This window comes from Pristiophorus japonicus, chromosome 5, assembly GCF_044704955.1.
Source record: "Pristiophorus japonicus isolate sPriJap1 chromosome 5, sPriJap1.hap1, whole genome shotgun sequence".
Lineage (NCBI taxonomy): Eukaryota > Metazoa > Chordata > Chondrichthyes > Pristiophoridae > Pristiophorus > Pristiophorus japonicus.
The window spans coordinates 23,091,150-23,111,320 of record NC_091981.1 but is presented as its reverse complement, the minus strand read 5'-3'; the positions used below and the strand labels follow the sequence as shown (position 1 = coordinate 23,111,320).

At 45.8% G+C, this 20,171-nt stretch overlaps 1 protein-coding gene across 2 annotated transcripts in view; it reads left to right on the top strand.

The window, feature by feature from the left end:
- fyco1a (FYVE and coiled-coil domain autophagy adaptor 1a) overlaps positions 1–19,419 on the top strand; it is a 234,289-nt gene extending 214,870 nt beyond the window's left edge. For both annotated transcript variants that reach the window (XM_070880401.1, XM_070880402.1), the window contains exons 18-19: positions 12,027–12,136; positions 16,857–19,419. In XM_070880401.1, coding sequence (XP_070736502.1) covers positions 12,027–12,136; positions 16,857–16,938 — 192 coding nt within the window. In that variant the 3' untranslated portion in view covers positions 16,939–19,419. The remainder of the gene's footprint in view (positions 1–12,026; positions 12,137–16,856) is intronic.
- Positions 19,420–20,171: the final 752 nt, after the last annotated feature.

Below are 20,171 nucleotides of genomic sequence, written 5' to 3'. Positions count from 1 at the left end.
CATACTGTTCTCAGAAACAATCCCATATGCATTCTATGAATTCCTCCTCCAGGCTACCCCGCGCGATTTGATTTGACCAATCAATATGTAGGTTAAAATCCTCCATGCTTACTGCCGTTCCTTTTTCACATGCCTCCATTATTCCCTTGATTATTGCGCGCCCCACCATGAAGTTATTATTTGGGGGCCTATAAACTACGCCCACCAGTGACTTTTTCCCCTTACTATCTCTAATCTCCACCCACAATGATTCAGCATTTTGTTCATTAGAGCCAATATCGTCTCTCACAACTGCCCTGATATCATCCTTTATTAACAGAGCTACCCCACCTCCTTTCCCTTCTTGTCTATCTTTCCGAATTGTCAGATACCCCTGTATGTTTAATTCCCAGTCTTGGCCACCCTGCAACCACGTTTCTGAAATGCCCACCAAATCATACCCATTTGTAATGATTTGTGCCGTCAACTCATTTACTTTATTTCGAATGCTGCGTGCGTTTAGGTAGAGTGTTTTAATACTAGTTTTTAAACCATGATTTTTAGTTTTGACCCCTACTGCAGCCCCTATATATTCAGTGGCCCTTTTTGTTTTTTGCCTTGGGTTTCTCTGCCCTCCACTATTACTCATCTCCTTTCTGTCTTTTGCTTTTGTCTCCTTTTTGTTTCCCTCTATCTCCCTGCATTGGTTCCCATCCCCCTGCCATATTAGTTTAACTCCTCCCCAACAGCACTAGCAAACACTCCCCCTAGGACATTGGTTCCGGTCCTGCCTATGTGCGGACCGTCCGGTTTGTAATGGTCCCACCTCCCCCAGAACCGGTTCCAATGCCCCAGGAATTCGAATCCCTCCCTGCTGCACCACTGCTCAAGCCACATATTCATCTGAGCTATCCTGCGATTCCTACTCTGACTAGCACGTGGCACTGGTAGCAATCCCGAGATTACTACTTTTGAGGTCCTACATTTTAATTTAGCTCCTAGCTCCTTAAATTCATCTCGTAGGACCTCATCACTTTTTTTACCTATATCGTTGGTACCAATGTGCACCATGACAACTGGCTGTTCACCCTCCCTTTTCAGAATGTCCTGCACCCGCTCCGAGACATCCTTGACCCTTGCACCAGGGAGGCAACATACCATCCTGGAGTCTCGGTTGCGGCCGCAGAAACACCTATCTATTCCCCTTACAATCGAATCCCCTATCACTATTGCTCTCCCACTCTTTTTCCTGCCCTCCTGTGCAGCTGAGCCAGCCACGGTGCCATGAACGTGGCTGCTGCTGCCCTCCTCTGATGAGTCATCTTGATCTTCTGAACCAATATTGTTTCTCACTAATGCACTGATCTTTATTAACAGTGCTACCCCACCTCCTTTTCCTTTCTGTCTGTCCTTCCGAATTGTCAAATACCCCTGAATATTTAGTTCCCAGTCCCAGCAGGTTTCCTTCCCTAAAGGACATTAGTGGACCAGATGGTTTTATGGTCACCATTACTGATTGATACTAGCTTTTAAGTTCCAGATTTTTTTTAATTCACAAAATTTAAATCCCCCAGCTGCAGTGGTGGGATTTGAACTCACGGATTATTACTCCAGGCCTCTGGATTACTAGTCTAGTAACATAACCACTATACTACTTTACCCCCGAAGTCTATCACTATCCTCTTCATGTTTCACTATACTTCCAAGTTTTGTGTCATCTACAAATTTTGAAATTGCACCCTGTACACCCAAGTCCAAGTCATTAAACAGAAAATGTATAATATATTACTTGTTGAGTTTCCACATGACTCTCCATTGCATATGGAGAATCAAAGCCAAGCGCCATCATTAGTCCAAGCGGGGTTAGAAGGCCGGAGGTCATTGAACCAGGGCCAAGGGAGGACTGGAGTAAGAAACAGGAAAAGGTAGATAATGGAAGGAGTCAAAAGATTCGGATTGGAGCTCAGAGGAATTGGTTGCGTTGGCTAAAACCAGTGAGACCAGTACGGTAAATTTGGCTGGGGGGGGATGGTGGAGAGAAGGATGGGTGGGGGATGAGCAAGGAATGAAAAGAAAGGGAGGGAGGAACGGATGAGGAAGGGGATGGGAGAAGCAAGCAGCTAGGGAAGCAAGGCAGGAAAGTAATTAACAAAAAAGGAATAATACAAATGTAATACTCCTGCATATTCAGCAAGCACTAAAGGTGTTATCGCTAGAATTGTGATGCACAAGGATAATGTGCTTAATACTTGCCATTCTACTTACATTACACCCATCCACAAATTGAACCACTTCCTTTCGTGCCTAATATTAGTCAGTAGTAAGCAATCTCAGCAGCTACAGCTCTGATCTCTAACCTCAAAAACACAAATAATTCAAAAACAGCATTGGCCATATAAAGAAACCAAAAGAGCCTTGAAACAAATTCACATTTTTGACACGAATAGGACTTTGGCAAATCAAAATTGAACCTTTCATTAAATGTTTTTATTTGAATAAAATTATTTAAATGCAATCTATATTAATGACTTGGAAGAAGGGACCGTGTGTAACGTAGCCAAGTTTGCTAACGATACAAAGATGGGAGGAAAAGCAATGTGTGAGGAGGGCACAAAAGGACATAGACAGGCTAAGTGAGTGGGCAAAAATTTGGCAGATGGAGTATAATGTTGGAAAGTGTGAGGTCCTGCACTTCGGCAAAAAAAATCAAAGAGCAAGTTATTATTTAAATGGAGAAAGATTGCAAAGTGCCGCAGTACAGTGGGACCTGGGGGTACTTGTGCATGAAACACAAAAGGATAGACAGCAAGTGATCAGGAAGGCTAATGGTAATTTGGACTTTATTATTGACTTATGAGGAAAGGTTGAATAGATTGGGCCTCTACTCATTGGAAGTCAGAAGAATGAGAAGTGATCTTATCGAAACGTATAAGATTATGAGGGGGCTTGACAAGGTGGATGCAGAGAGGATGTTTCCACTGATGGGGGAGTCTAGAACTAGAGGGCACGATCTTAGAATAAGGGGCCGCCCATTTAAAACAGAGATGAGGAGAAATTTCTTCTCTCAGAGCGTTGTAAATCTGTGGAATTCGCTGCCTCAGAGAGCTGTGGAAGCTGGGACATTGAACAAATTTAAGACAGAAACAGACAGTTTCTTAAACGATAAGGCGATAAGGGTTATGGGGAGCGGGCGGGGAAGTGGAGCTGAGTCCATGATCAGATCAGCCATAATATTGAATGGCGGAGCAGGCTCGAGGGGCCGTATGGCCTTCTCCTGTTCCTATTTCTTAAGTTCTTATATTTTAAATGATAAATGGCCCCCAAAATCCAGAAGCTGCGAAACCAGCAGATATACCAGAGTTTGCAGGGTCAGCAGAGGGAATCTCATTTGCAGGCCAGCAGGGACCTGTGACACTCTGAGTGCATCTCCACTCTGAGTGCATCTCTGATGCAGCCAGTAGGGGGCACCCAAGCTACCCGCACATGAACTTCCGCCCCCCCCCCCCCACCCCACCAAATGGGTAAGACCTACTTACACCCATCTGGAGGCTGCTATGCCTCATCTTTCTTGGCATACCAGCCGCTAGTGCTACACCAGGTCCTTTCTGAGCTGGCAAAGTAGAAATTCCCAGTGTAGGACGTTTCCATCCTCCTGACATCATTGTCCTTGTAACAACAATAAGTTGCATTTATATAGCACCTTTAACGTAGTAAAACGTTCCAAGGCGCTCCACAGGTATTCACAATATTTGACACCAAGCCACAGATGACCAAAAACCTGGTCAAAGAGATAGGTTTTAAGGCGCGCCTTAAAGGAAGAGAGAGAGGCAGAGAGGTTTAGGGCGGGAATTCCAGAGCTTAGGGCCGAGGCAGCTGAAAGCACGGCCGCCAATGGTGGAGCGATTAAAATAGGGAATGCTTACGAGGCCAGAATTGAAGGTGCGGAGAGTTCTCGCAGGATTTTGGGGCTGGAGAAAGCTACAGAGATATGGAGGGGCGAAGCCATGGAAGGATGTAAATACAAATAAGGGGCCTGACATCTGCGTGAGACCCCCCCTCTGCAAGATTGGTTTGCCCTGAGGCAGCCGGCACCAGCTACACTCAGGAAAACCAGGGCCTCAAAATTGCCCTTCGCCCGATTGGCAGTGGTAACCTTCCGGGGCCTGGACTTCCTACACAGGTATATGAGGGAGAGGGAATAGAGGGTTGTGCTGATAGTCATAGGCAGTCCTTCGGAATCGAGGAAGACTTGCTTCCATTCTAAAAATGAGTTCTTAGGTGACTGAACAGTCCAATACGGGAATTACAGTCTCTGTTACAGGTGGGACAGACAGTGGTTGAAGGAAAGGATGGGTGGGACTGGTTTGCTGCACGCTCCTTCCGCTACCTGCGCTTGATTTCTGCATGCATTCGGCGACGAGACTCAAGGAGCACAGCGCCCTCCCGGATGCACTTCCTCCACTTAGGGCAGTCTTAGGCCAGGGACTCCCAGGTGTCAGTGGGGATGTTGCACTTTATCAGGGAGGCTTTGAGGGTATCCTTGAAACGTTTCCTCTGCCCACCTTGGGCTCGTTTGCCATGAAGGAGTTCCGAGCAGAGCTGGTCGCTTGTGGTTAGTGCTTCAATGCTGGGGATGTTGGCCTGGTCGAGGACACTAACATTGGTTTTTAGATGAGATAAGGAAAGATGAGGAAAGACGGGAGTTGGCTCGAGTGGAACCTAAACGCCGAATGGCCTATTTCTGTGCCGTATATCCTGTGTAATCCTATGTAAATATGTAAAATATTTTTTTGCCTTTGTCCCACAGCTGATTCATAGGATATGTTTAAGGTACAAGTACTTTTATTAATTTGTTCATTCGTCACTGCTCCCTCCCTAAAATCGCTCTAACAAATAGTAATTTACAGCCTTTGACTGCAGTCAATCTCTGGTTATATGTCTGAAGCTGCTCTGCAGTATCTCACACCACCCTCTCCCTGTCTTGTTAACTCCCACGCCGGCCTGGGAAGGCGGTGCATCGCGAGTATGGACATGTTGAGCGACCATTAGAAGGAGTGTGGGGGCAGGGCGGTTGGAAGCAGGTGGTCATGTGATGACACCTCCAAGAATACGTCCAACTAGAGTTGACAACCCTACAGAGGGGTCCAACACCTGTTTTAGGACCCCTCTGCCAAATTGGACTGCCCTGAGCTGAGCAAGTGTTGAGCCTGCTCTACTCAGCTGTTCCTGTCATGGGTGTGGCCTAGCAAGCGGCCCCACCAAAAAGGTACCTTTATTTTTTTTTACAGCTTGACGTAGAACCAGGAGAAACAAGAGTGCTCCTCCTGACTCCACAGCACTCCTGAGGGCTGCTGCCAGCCTCCTTCCCTCCTCCGGGACTTACCTGAGGCAAGTGGCCCAAAATTTACCTTGTTAAAATGGGCGAGCAGCTCACTCAAACCACTGAAATGAGGCCCGAGGGCCAATTTCCGATGAGCCACGGGCCTACCGGTTGTGGCATACGCTGCCTGCACGCCGTTGGTTATGCACCCGAAAACGGGCCATGACCAATTTCTACCATTTTTACTGTTACTACCTCTATTCCAATGTTCTGATATGTAAGTGGAAGAAATGGCCACGTACAGGGTGGATTTTGCCTGCGCTCAGAGGGAGGGTTCGGAGGCAGGTGTGCTGTCAATATCTAAAAGATTGACAATGGGGCGGTATCCCACTCCTCGTACGTTTCCCAAGTGCCAGCTCTGTCTGCATTGCAGACCCGGTACTAAGTAGCGGGCGAGCCAATTCAAGTTAGAGGGTGTTAAAAAGTATTTAAGCAGCATTTTACCAGCTACTAACCATTTTTACAACTTTATCACGAGGTTCTCGTCACTCGGGGATCACGTCAGATAAGTACGTTGGGCTTTCAGTGACTCTCCATTGCTTTGAATATGTGACAGCTGCAAAACTGGCATAAAAGCTACCATTTCACAGCTGTTCACTTTCCAATGTTAAAAGCTGGAGCCGTCAGGATTTGGAATACACTTTTGAGCTTTATGCAGTTTGGAAGTGTTTGGAGTATACTCTCTATCCACTGTCACCTCCTTGGTGCAACCTATCTCACCATTGACAGATCACTTCTGTCATCTCAACTTTACCTGCCGTCTATTCCATCAGCATTGGTGCCCTTGAAAAAATCTCACCTTGGTCCTCAGAAACCCGCCATGATCAGTCTTAACACCAGCATCACCAGGCACACCAGCAACACCAACAACAACACCAACCGTCTCCGCAATCACCTGATGCTGGACACAGGGCATCAGCACCTCACCATATTGCTGCTCGGGAGATCAGGGATGGCCTCACCATGGCCAGATTTACTTCATTTGACACCCTGGCTGCCACATGATGCGACAGGATGGCACCACCCCACACCAACACCATAAAGCATCCCTACAATGCCCAAGCCATTCCTTTCACATGCATCACCATTGGGGGGGGTACCTTTATGTCTCACCATTCACTACAACCCACTAAGCCACTTCCAAAGGAGCACACAAATTTGTCCAAGAAGGCAAAGATTTCAATGTTTGACAACACATTTACAGAAACTTAACATGACCATTGACTAAAAGACCGAAGTGCCTACCCTTGTGTGTTCTTAATTGGTATGATTGCACAAGGATGAGGGTGAGTGTGAGGGATGGCTAGTGTTATGTTTGTAAATCTGTAAATACCATGTCTAACCACCAGAGGGCTTATCCCCTGGAGTCCCAAGGGATCCCACAATCCCTTGGGAGCACCTGTATATAAGGAGGCCTCAAAGGCTGAAGAGGCACTCTGAGGTCTGTAATAAAGGACTACGGTCACACCTTACTTTGAGCTTGCAGTATCTAGTCTGACTCTTTATTCAAGACATAACAACTGGCGACGAGATACAGATGACGAACCCCACCGTAACAATGCAGAGAACTGTGGGCATCCTTGAGAAATTTTCGGAGGGAGACAATTGGGAAACCTTCGTTGAGCGACTCGACGAATACTTCGTGGCCAACGAGCTGGAAGGAGAAGCGAACGCTGCCAAACGAAGGGCTATCCTCCTCGCCGTTTGCGGGCACCAACGTATGGCCTCATGAAAAATCTGCTCGCTCTAGCGAAATCCACAGACAAGTCGTACGATGAGTTGTGCACACTGGTCCAGGAGCATTTAAACCCGAGGGAAAGCGTTCTGATGGCGAGGTATCGGTTCTACACGTACAAGATGTCTGAAGGCCATGAAGTGGCGAGCTACATCATCAAGCTAAGGCGCCTTGCAGGACACTGCAAATTTGAAGGACGCTTGGAGCACATGCTCAGGGACTTCTTTGTATTTGGCATTGGCCATGAAGTAATACTTTGCAAACTTTTGACTGTAGAAACCCCAACCTTGAGTAAAGCCATAGCGATAGCCCAGGCGTTTATAGCCACCAGTGACAATACCAAACAAATTTCTCAGCACACTAGTGCTGCTGTAAGTACTGTGAACAAAGTAACGTTGTTTTCGAATCAAAATGTACATGGCAGGCCTCACATGCCTGCAGCTACACGTCCGCAGATGACTCAGAGTCCACCATCAAGGGTGGTGAATACAAGGCCATTAACACCTTGTTGGCGCTGCGGGGATGATCATCATTTCCATTCACGCCACTTCAAAGGATATGTTTGCAAGAGCTGTGGAACAATGGGACACCTCCAACGCATGTGCAGGCGAGCTGCAAACCCTGCTAATCCTGCAAACCACCATGTTGCAGAGGAGGACAGATCCACAGTGGATCACGATGAACCAGAGCCTCAGACCGAGGTGGAGTGCACACATTTACCACAAAGTGTCCCCCCGATAATGCTGACGGTTGCATTAAATGGACTCCCGGTGTCCATGGAGCTGGATATGGGCGCAAGCCAGTTCATAATGAACAAAAAGACTTTCGATAAATTGTGGTGTAGCAAGGCCTCAAACCAGTCCTGACTCCCATTCGTACTAAACTGAGAATGTACACAAATGTACGGTAGCACTGCCAATTCCCGTAATCGGCAGTGCTACCGTATAGGTCTCCTACGATGGAGCAGTACACGAGTTGCCACTCTAGGTGGTACCGAGCTATGGCCCCGCTGTTCGGCAGGAGCTGGTTGGAAAGATACGCTGGAACTGGGATGACGCCCAAGTGCTTTCGTCCCGTCGATGACACCTCATGTGCCCAGCTCCTAAACAAGTTCCCCTTGCTGTTCGAACCAGGCATCGGGAAGTTCCAAGGAGCAAAAGTGCAGATCCATTTGATTCCGGGGGCGCAACCCATCCATCACAAGGCGAGAACGGTACCTTACATGATGAGAGAGAGGGTGGAGATCGAGCTGATCAGGCTGCAACGAGAGGGCATCATTTCGCCGATTGAATTCAATGAGTGGGCCAGTCCGATTGTTCCAGTCCTCAAGAGCGATGGCACCATCAGAATCTGTGGTGATTACAAAGTAACTATCAATTGTTTCTCACTGCAGAATCAAGACCTGCTACCAAAGGCAGACGACCTATTTGCGATGCTGGCGGGAGGGAAAACGTTCACGAAGCTGGACTTGACCTCGGCCTACATGACGCAGGAGCTGGAGGAATCATCGAAAGGCCTCACCTGCATCAACACCCACAAAGGTCTCCTCATTTACAACAGATGCCCGTTTGGGATTCGATCGACCTTGGCGATATTCCAGAGGAACATGGAAAACTTGCTGAACTCGGTCCGTGCTCCGTGGTCTTCCAGGACGACATCTTGGTTACAGGCCGGGACACCGTTGAGCACCTGCAGAACCTGGAGGAGGTTCTTACTCGTGTGGGGTTCAGGCTAAAATGCTCGAAATGCGTTTTCCTGGCACCTGAAGTGGAGTTCCTGGGGAGAAAAATCGCGGCGGATGACATCAGGCCCACTGATTCGAAGACGGAGGCAATCAAGAACGCACCAAGACCACAGAGCGTGATGGAGCTGTGATCGTTTCTCGGACTCCTGAACTATTTTGGTAACTTCTTACCGGGTCTTAGCACATTGTTAGAACCTCTGCACTCTTTATTGCATAAAGGAGATGAATGAGTATGAGGTAAAAGCCAAGAAAATGCCTTTGAAAAAGCTAGGAAGCTGTTATGTTCAAACAAATTGCTTGTGTTGTACGATCCATGTAAGCGTTTGGTACTAGCATGTGATGCGTCGTCGTACTGGGTCGGGTATGTTTTGCAACAAGCTAATGAATTTGGGAAATTGCAACCGGTTGCTTATGCATCCAGAAGTCTGTCTAAGGCTGAGAGGGCCTACAGTATGATCAAAAAAGAAGCGTTAGCGTGTGTTTATGGGGTAAAGAAAATGCATCAATATCTGTTCGGGCTCAAATTTGAATTGGAAACTGACCATAAGCCGCTTATATCCCTCTTTTCTGAAAGCAAGGGGATAAATACAAATTCATCAGCCCGCATCCAGAGATGGGCGCTCGCGTTGTCCGCATACAACTACGCCATCCGCCATAGTCCAGGCACAGAAAACTGTGCCGATGCTCTCAGTAGGCTGCCGTTGCCCACCACGGGTGGAGATGGCACAGCCCGCGGATTTAGTTATAGTATTGGAAGCATTCAAGAGTGAGCAATCACCTGTTACCGCCCGACAGATTAGAACCTGGACGAGCCAGGACCCCTTACTGTCCTTAGTAAAAAAAACTGTGTGCTCCACGGGAGTTGGTCTAGTGTCCCGTTAGAGATGCAGGAAGAAATAAAGCCGTACCAGCGGCGCAGAGATGAAATGTCTATACAGGCAGACTGCCTCCTATGGGGCAGGGACACCTTCACTAGTGATCTCCACAGCACCCACCCAGGCATTGTAATGATGAAAGCGATAGCCAGATCCCACGTGTGGTGGCCCGGTATCGATGCGGACTTAGAGCCCTGCGTGCACAAATGTAATACATGTTCACAGTTCAGCAATGCACCCAGGGAGGCGCCACTAAGTTCATGGTCCTGGCCCTCCAAACCATGGTCCAGGGTCCATGTCATCTATGCAGGCCCATTCTTGGGAAAAATGTTCTTAGTGGTTGTAGTTGCGTACTCCAAATGGATTGAATGTGTGATAATGTCGGCAAGCACGTCCGCTGCCACCCTTGAAAGCCTACGGACCATGTTTGCCATGCACAGCCTGCCTGATGTCCTTGTAAGTGACAACGGGCCGTGCTTTACCAGTGCTGAGTTCAAGGAGTTCATGACCCAAAATGGGATCAAACATGTCATGTCTGCCCTGTTTAAACCAGTGCCCAACGGTCAGGCAGAACGAGCAGTTCAAACTATCAAGCAGAGCTTGTAAAGGGTAACTGAAGGCTCACTGCAGATTCGCTTATCCCGAGTCCTGCTTAGTTACCGCACAGACCCCACTCGGTCGCTGGGGTCCCTCCCGCTGAACTACTCATGAAAAGAGCACTTAAGACAAGGCTCTCATTAGTCCACCCTGATCTACATGAACAGGTAGAGAGCAGGCTGCTTCAACAGAATACACATCATGATTGCGCAAATGTGTCACACGAAATTGAAATAAATGATCTCAAAATGATTTGTGTTGAATTATGGACAAGGTCCTAAGTGGCTTCCTGGCACTGTCTTGGTCAAAGAGGGGAGTAGGGTGTTTGTGGTCAAACTCTCACATGGACTCACCTGCAGGAAACACTTGGACCAAACCAAACTCAGATTTACGGACTATCCAGAAAAACCTACAATAGACTCCACCTTTTTCGACCCTCCAATACACACACAAGTGGCAACCGACCCAGTGGTTGACCACGAAGCAGAACCCATCACCCGCAGCAGCCCAGCAGGACTCACCACTCCAACAGCCCAGCAAAGCCAGCTGCGCAGCAGTCCAGCGAGGGCCCAACAAACGAATCACCAAAACCAGCATTTGCACCGAGACGATCAACCAGGGAAAGGAAGGCCCCAGATCGACTCACATTGTAAATAGTTACACTATTGACTTTGGGAGGGGGGGGGGCTGTTGTTATGTATGTAAACCTGTAAATACCATGTCTAACCACCAGAGGGCTTATCCCCTGGAGTCCCAAGGGATTCCACAATCCCTTGGGAGCACCTGTATACATATGTATATAAGGGGGCCTCACAGGCTGGAGGGGCACTCCGAGATCTGTAATAAAGAACTACGGTCACACCTTACTTTGAGCTTGCAGTATCTAGTCTGACTCTTTATTCAAAACATAACAGCTCGTGTGATGAGAATGTGATAATGTAGATAGAGAGAGAGGGATGGGAGGAGGTGCAAGGAAAGTTGGTGTGAGTAAGGATGTGCAGGGGTAGGGTAGTGAAGGCAGAGTGATGGGGATGGGATGAGGTTGAGTGCAGCTTTGCAGTAACGTAAGCATATGGAGGGAGTCATGGGAGAGCCTGGGTGCAGCTGTGCACCTCTGTGCAGTGTTTGCAGCACCTCAATGCTGCAGAACACTGACAGCACAACTGTCAAAATGAATGTAGGCATGGTCCCGTTAAGGAAACCGGCTGATGACGCATCGTCAAATGACGTCATCACACCCGCTTCCATTTAATTGGCCGGGAACCTCGCAGGGCAGGATTAACAATCCCAATCAGGGCAAAATCACTTCAACAGAGCGCGATGGAACCGGGAGCGGTGTCGCAGTTTGCCACCTACCTCGGCCGCACTTTACCCACCTCAGTAAACAAAATCGCGGCCAATTCTCCTGAAACGTCCTTCAGTCTGGTTCATACATAGCTCTCTTCACTGGTTTTATGCTGTCATTCAATCCTTTATTTTTAGTCTTGTAACTTTCACCCAGATTATTATTCAACAAGCACTATGTGTGGAAAAATGCATTTAAACATCATGGAATATCGCATGAATTTCTTGCTGAGATTTCTTCCAAAATTGAGATGAAATATAAATGAATAATTTACAGATTTTAGTTAACCTTATTTTTCTTATTGTAATTCTTTTACTGTTTTGAAGTCCTAGGAATTCTAATGTTTTACGAAACCTTTTGTTTTTGCACAGGTTTTAATTCCCTTAACTCGCTGCAATTCCCACAAGGAAACGATACAAGGACAACTGAAGGCTAGGAATCCGGGGCTGTATTTGCTGATATTTGATAACTCTTTTTCAAGGTGAGCTCCATCAGCTGGTCTTAAATTTGGTATGTTGTCTTATTAAAGAAAGAAAACTTCGATTTATATAGCGCCTTTCATGACCATCGACGCCTCAAAGCCCTTTACAGCTAAATAAGTACTTTTGAAGTGCAGTCACTATTGTAATGTAGGAAATGTGGCAGTCAATTTGCGCACAAGCTCACACAAACAGCAATGTGATAATGACCAGCTAATCTGTTTTTGTTATATTGATTGAGGGATAAATATTGGCCAGGACACCGGGGTTAACTCCCCTGCTCTTCTTCAAAATAGTGTCATGGGATCTTTTATGTCCACCTGAGAGAGAAGTTTAACGTCTCATCCGAAAGACGACACCACCAACAGTGCAGCACAGCCTCAGCACTGCACTGGAATGCCAACCTGGATTTTTTGTGCTCCAGTCACTGGAGTGGAACTTAAACCCACAACCTTCTGACTCAGAAGCGAGTGTGCTACCCACTGAGCCACAGCTGGCACTTATGAAGGAAATGTCCTACCGTGATAACTTTCAGAGATAAACTATCTTCATGTATAAAACAAACATAGGCTAGACTTTCCCTAAAGCCCCTCAACACCCGATTGCCCGCTGAGAAGAATCGCTAATGTTCGGTGAGTAACGCTGGCGAGAATTTCAATTTTTATGTTTAAAGTAATTAAAACTATTCGCCAGGCGAGAAAATGGGCGTTGCACACTCATTGTCGGCGGTTTTCTCGGCGGTTAAGTGGAAAGTTAGTAACATGGGCGGTAAGTACTAAAATTTAGTCCCAGGCTGCGGTTGGGCCTAGGGAGGGGGAAAAAAAAATTTTTTAAATCTAAAAATAAAACGTACAAAGCATTCCCAAGACACTTTTAATGCTAATCGGCGTTTAAAATTTAAAAAAAAAATAAAGCACCTTTAACTTTGCAAGGTACTCACCTACCGCCCTGTTTAAGCAGCTTTTACAGGGCGGTTCCCTCGGCGATCTGGATGTCGTTACACGTCAGCGGTTTGGTCCCGGCGGGCATGTTCAGATACGGGCAATACCATGAAAAAACCTCAGTGGAAACTTTCGCTGGGCGGAAAAACAGCTGTACTGCCGAGAAAATCGCCGACAATGAAGGCGAAAGTCTAGCCCATAATATTAGCATAACACAGTTAGCAAGGTGGACAGGAAAACATGAGTATCATCTCAAGCCCAAAAATGAGTTGCAAGGGTGGAAATTCCTGATTGCACCCAAATTATGAGGAAACAGTGAAATGGACATACTACCGCTGTCTGCACTCACATTGTTGTTTACTCCTAATATTTGGAATTTCCTGTTTGACCTCTGCCCACACAGTAGCTTCCTGAGGGGGAGGTTGGCCATAAAGCAAGGCCGACAGAAATTTGCAGTCCTACTATAACCTGCAACACATCATACGACCTCTGTCGTCGAGCTACAGTACACGGATGACGCCTGCGTCTGTGCACATTCAGAGGCTGAACTCCAGGACATAGTCGACGTATTTACTGAGGTGTACGAAAACATGGGCCTTATGCTAAACATCCGTAAGACAAAGGTCCTCCACCAGCCTGTCCTCACCGCACAGCACTGCCCCCCAGACATCAAGTTCCACGGCGCAGCCCTGGACACCGTGGACCACTTCCCATATCTCGGGAGCCTCCTATCAACAAGAGCAGGCATCGATGACGAGATCCAACACCGCTTCCAGTGCAGCCTTCGGCCGCCTGAGGAAAATAGTGTTTGAAGACCAGGCCCTCAAAACTGCCACCAAGCTCATGGTCTACAGGGCTGTAGTAATACCCGCCCTCCTGTATGGCTCAGAGACATGGACCATGTACAGTAGACACCTCAAGTTGCTCGAGAAATATCACCAACGATGTCTCCGCAAGATCCTACAAATCCCCTGGGAGGACAGGCACACCAACATCAGCGTCCTCGTTCAGGCTAACATCCCCAGCATTGAAGCACTGACCACACTCGATCAGCTCCGCTGGGCAGGCCACATAGTCCGCATGCCAGACACGAGACTCCCAAAGTAAGTGTTCTCCTCAGAGCTCCTTCACAGCAAACGAGCCAAGGGTGGGCAGTGGAAATGCTACAAGGACACCCTCAAAGCCTCCCTGATAAAGTGCGACATCCCCACTGACATCTGGGAGTCCCTGGCCCAAGACCTCCCTAAGTGGAGGAAGTACATCCGAGAGGGCGCTGAGCACCTCGAGTCTTAACGCTGAGAGCATGCAGAAATCAAGCGCAGGCAGCGGAAAGAGCGTGCGGCAAACCAGTCCCACCCACCCTTCCTTCAACGACTATCTGTTCCACCTGTGACAGAGTCTGTGGCTCTCGTATTGGACTGTTCAGCCACCAAAGAACTCACTTCAGGAGTGGAAGCAAGTCTTCCTCGATTCCGAGGGACTGCCTATGATGATGATGATACGGGCTTTGAGAGCTGCCAGATTTCTCAAAAAAAGCCTATAACTGTTTTACTGCTGGCCCATCCAAAACAGCATTCTCACTTCTGAGTCAGAAGATTGTGGGTTCAAGTCCTACTCCAGAGACTTGAGCACAAATACCAGGCTAACACCGCAGTGCAATACTGAGAGAATGCTGCACGGTCAGAGGTGCCGTCCTTCGGATGAGACGTTAAACGTCTGCCCTCTCAAGTAAATGTAAAAGATCCCATGACACTATTTCGAAAAAGAGTAGTAGAGTTCTCCCCAGTGTCCTGGCAAACATGTATCCCACAAGCAACATCATTAAAACAGATTATCTGATCATTATTACATTGCTGTTTGTGGGAACTTGCTGTGCACAAATTGGCTGCCGCGTTTCCTACATAAAAACAGTGACTGCCTTCAAAAAGTACTTCATTTGCTGTAAAGTGCTTTGGGACACCCTGAGGTCATAAAATGTGCCATATAAAATACAAGTCTTTTCCCATTTTTCTTTGAATGCATGGCTGTACTGAAGCATCTTCAAAGAGAGTCAATAGTGTGAAACTTCTGGGCATTGCATTACTCTTGTAAGTTAAGGCTAAAATGATATATCTAGGATACATTCCGTCCCTAACTCCAGATATCTTGCCTTGTTATAGATGCAAAACAGTCTAAAAACCAAAGAAAGAAAGCAAGTCACTTAATGCTAGTTGCTACTGAGCTGAAAATTACAATTTCCTAATCTGTGGAGTTCTCCCACCTAACAAAAATTGGACTGTGATTAACCTGAAGCTCTGTTTATTTAGCAACAGTCAGAAATTGTGGCCTTCTGAGAACATAAAATAATATATTGGTTATTGCCATGGGAGGTCCATCAGTATATGATAAAAGAGCCCATAATCCAACCGCTACAATGCCCAATTCATACCCTTTTCCAACCTGAATAGCTTTCTTTGTAAAGCCAGTGTTCTATGGCCCCATACTTAAAACATTAATCAACAATGTGGAACCGGCTCAACGTAGGCTGCATCCTGCATGGGATTCCATCTTTTTTGATTCCTGTGTGAGGGAGACCATCAGAGAAGTTTTCCTTCTCTTATTCTGGAGTATGAAGGAGAGTCTTTCTCAGGACTATTAGTCAGGACTCCTGTTGAAGGCAAAGTGACCAAGTCCTTGGAGCAGGAAAGCTCACCGTATATTGTTGCCACTTGCGTAAAGGGTGGGAGACTTCAGATCCATCCTGCACCTCAGGGTATGGATCAACGTTCCCTCTAAGCTGCGTGCAAGGTGCCCTGCAGGCCTCTCACAAGCATTCCCTGAGATGAAGGGTTTGACTTATGAAGAAAGGTTGAGCAGGTTGGGCCTATACTCAATGAGAGGTGTTCTTATTGAAACATATAAGATACTAAGGGGGCTTGACAAGGTGGATGCAGAGAGGATGTTTCCTCTCGTGGGGGAATCTAGAACTAGGGAGCATAGTTTCAAAATAAGGGGTCGCCCATTTAGAACTGAGGTGAGGAGGAATTTCTTCTCTCAGAGAGTCGTAAATCTGTGGAATTCTCTGCCCCAGAGAGCTGTGGAGGCGTGGTCATTGAATATATTTAAGGTGGAGATAGACAGATTTTTGAGCGATAAGGGAGTGAAGGGTTATGGGGAGCGGGCAGGGAAGTGGAGCTGAGCCCAGGATCAGATCAGCCATGATCTTATTGAATGGCGGAGCAGGCTCGAGGGGCCAAATGGCCTACTCCTGCTCCTATTTCTTTCTTATGTTTACATTGGATATACCGCGCGTGCGCATGAATTTAAAGGGACCGTACATTGAAAGAAACTGGCCGTGATGAACATAGTGCTGCTGACAGGGAACATTGGTATGTACTGTTTCTGAAGGGAAACTTAAGGATAGTAAAACTGATTATTCTAGTACATATAGAAGACTGGCTGGTAGCTGCAGAAATCAATGGGATGAAAATTGAACGGGTTCTACAATGGACGGGCGATCTGCTTTGCCAGAATACTGCTCAGGCGGTGAAGGTGAAAATGATCTCTGATGTGGTTTTTTTTTTGCATAGCTGGAGCAGGAGGTGAAAACCTTAACTAGTGTTTGAAAGCTGGAACAGAGTTCCAATGTAATCTCCAAGTTTGCAGTTTTTGTACCATTGTGGAGGGAAAATGTTATTTCAGTGTTTACTTTTCGAATAGAATGTATTGGCATCCGTCATTCACTGATTAAACCCCACATGATTATTACATCAAAGTAACGGTTGTCATTTATTTCTTTTAGGTTTACCTCAAAGAAGGTGTTCTATCGCTTAACGGTTGAAAAACCCATAATCTACGATGGAAGTGATGTTCTCGAAGCGTGAAATGTTTCCACATGTATTTTTAAACTGTTTAAGAATAGCCAGGAGTATTCGGGGCATTGCTTACCAAGGTTTGAAAACTATGCAAACATGCTTTATATAAAAATATATGTAGTAGTTTTTCTTCTATATTGCCACATCACTAAATAATGTAATTGGGGGCTGTCAGGAATAAGCAGTATTTCTGTAGTGGCTGAGAGTAGGAGTGACGGTTGCACTGTCTTTTGTTGATGTAATCAGGTGCTGTTATAACATTTTCCCTTCTAAGCAAACGCACTTTTGCTATTCTCCTGCCACCACTTTTACCACACTTTCCAGCTGGCGCTCATTACGCAGTTATAAACTGACATACACACACAAAGTACCATTATATTATACAGTACTTGGGAATGAATTAAGCGGGTTCATATCCTCTTGTTCCTAGTAATTTGTTGGAGAACAAGTGGAGAATGTGGGCCTAATGAGGTAAATGTGTGGAAATGATCTACCTAATATGTGCAGTTAAGAAAGTGCAACACTATAATTGGGGCAGCTTAACAAGGAAAGATTTATTTATATGTAATGTCACAGATATTTTGACTGTAGATAGATATTTTTTGAAAAGTTTGTTTGCCTGGAGCCGAGGGAGTTTTAATGTAGATTTTTAATATAACCACTTTGTAGTAATGCCCATTTTAATAGTGCAGTACCTGTACCTGCAACTAACTTGGCAAAGTAAATTCAATATTTTTCAATGTACATGACACTTTTATTTGAAAGTTTGATACTTAGAACCAATTAATAAAGGAAATCACTACATACCTTCCAGCCGAAACTAATCATTTCTAATTTGAATTTCTAGATTTTTTTAATAAAAGCTTCACTTTATTTACTCACTTAGCCAAAATAAATTACACAAGTTTTTTTTTAAGGTCAGAAACACAAAAATAAATGCTCTTGCCTCAGATCAGTAGTTACATCTCCAAAACTAGTTTGGTATAACAAAATCTACCAGACATGTATCAGATCTCATTGTGCGTGCTGTATTTAAACTAACCACAGCTGAGAGGATTTGAATTGGTCCAAATTGCAGTATTTAGCTCTCCATCTCTACTGCCTTTTTCCACCATCTCTCTCGGTCTATCCCAACAGGATAGGGTCGGTGGTGTAGTGGTTATGGTACTGGACTAGTTAGTAATCCAGTGGCCTGGACTAATAATCTAGAGGAAGTAAGTTAAAATCCTACCATGAATCTGGAAATAAAAACTAAAAGTTGTTGGCAGTAAAAGCTTTCAGATTATCTTAAAACCCCAACTGGTTTACTAATATCCTTTAAGGAAGAACCTGCTGCCCTGCTGCTTTCTGGACTATATTTGTGACTCCTGTCCGATAACAACTCACTCAGTTGTATCAAAGCACTACAAAGAATAAACTCACTACATCCCAGCATTTTGGGGAGCATCTTCACCACACAGATTGCAGCGGTTCAAGAAGAAAGCCCATCACCACCTTCTCAGGGCAACTAGGTATGGGCAATAAATGCCAGCCTTGCCAATGACGCCCATGTCCTGAGAATGAATAAAATCATCACACAAATGGAAGTGAAACTATAGGTCCTGTACTTTTAGGGAAATTTCACCAGGGATAGCCAGTGCTATCGCCTTCTCTTACTAAAGAATAAGGGTTACCCACACATTCCATCTGTTTGCTTCATTGTCATAAGGATAAATAGCACTGAAGTGAGTTGAGGGAGACCACAGGCTCCCACCAAAAGACAGGAATGTTGAGGGAGTTTTTCAAATCTTTCTGTTTTTTTTATTATGCACCTCAAACCATCCTCATGCTTGTTCCTTGCCCCGTCTTTTCCTCCATTGCTAGTACTAAGGTCATCTGCCTTACTTTCACAGCAGAGAAGCCCCAGAGCTATCCCATTGCAATTAAGTGAAGCCCAGGTAAAGGGTTAAAGCTTATCTAGCTGGTTAACACGATTGGCTAAATTAAGAAGTAGTGCAGCATGATGATAGGCGGACATGTGGCAGATGAAATTTAATGCAGAAAAGTGCATTTTGATAGAAAGAACGAGGAGAGGCAATATAAACTAAAGGGTACAATCCTCAAATGGGCTACGGTGAAAGGGTGAGGGAGTGGGACTAGCTGAAGTGCAGTTGCAGAGAGTCGACATGGGTTCTACGGGTCGAATGGCCTCCTTCTGTGCTGTAACCATTCCATGATTAATATACCCATTCCACTGGAACCTACCCCATTCAGTTGACTCTACCTTGGACTTATACTATCCATGATATCCTAGGATGGCCCCTACCGCATTCAGTTTATACTGCCATGGACATTACCCCATCCAGTTTACCCAATAATGGACTTTTCCACACTCAATCTACTCTATTATGAATCGGATCTCATTCACTCTACCCTGTCAGTAGCCCTAACCTACTCAGTCTACCCTAACATGGATCCTACACCACCTCAAATACCTAAGATGAATGTTACCACACTCTGCCTCTCTTATCATGGACCCTAACCCACTAGTCTATGAAGTGATACCTTCTAACTTGCTCAGTCTACCCTATCATCCACCTAACCCCCAACAAGTCTACGTTATCATAGATCCTACCCCACATCCTACCCTGTAATGGATCCGACTCCATTCAGCCTACTCTTCAGGGAACCTATCTCAGTTAGTCTAAACTATGTTCTTTATCATAGATATTGCCCTATTCAGTCTCCTCTATCATGCATCTTACCCCACTCAATCTACCCTGTTACGGACTCTATCCCACATATTCAACCTTATGATGGACCGTATCCCATGCACTTCAATCTATCATGGACATTATCCCATTCAGACTACCTACACCCATTAGTCGATCCAACATGGACCCTACTCTTAATATTTCCGATATTACAACCATGACTAAACAAAATAAAAGTACTTAATTGACTGTAAAGCACTTTGGGACATCCTGAGATCATGAAAGGCACTATGCAAAATTTATTTCTTTCTTTACTCCACCCAGTCTATCTTCCCCCACCCATTATACCCACTGATAAATCCTGTCTCTGGAGTCAATTATAATTAATCAAACATTTAACCAAAAAAACATACAGAGGGTGGAAAATAATATCACTTCAGCACCAATGCAGCTTCCAAACACCAAACAGGTCCACTGAAGCAGTAGTCTAGAATCTTTTTCGTTTCTTTGAACACAGTGGAGCCGAAATTGCCCTGCGTTAGGTTTGGG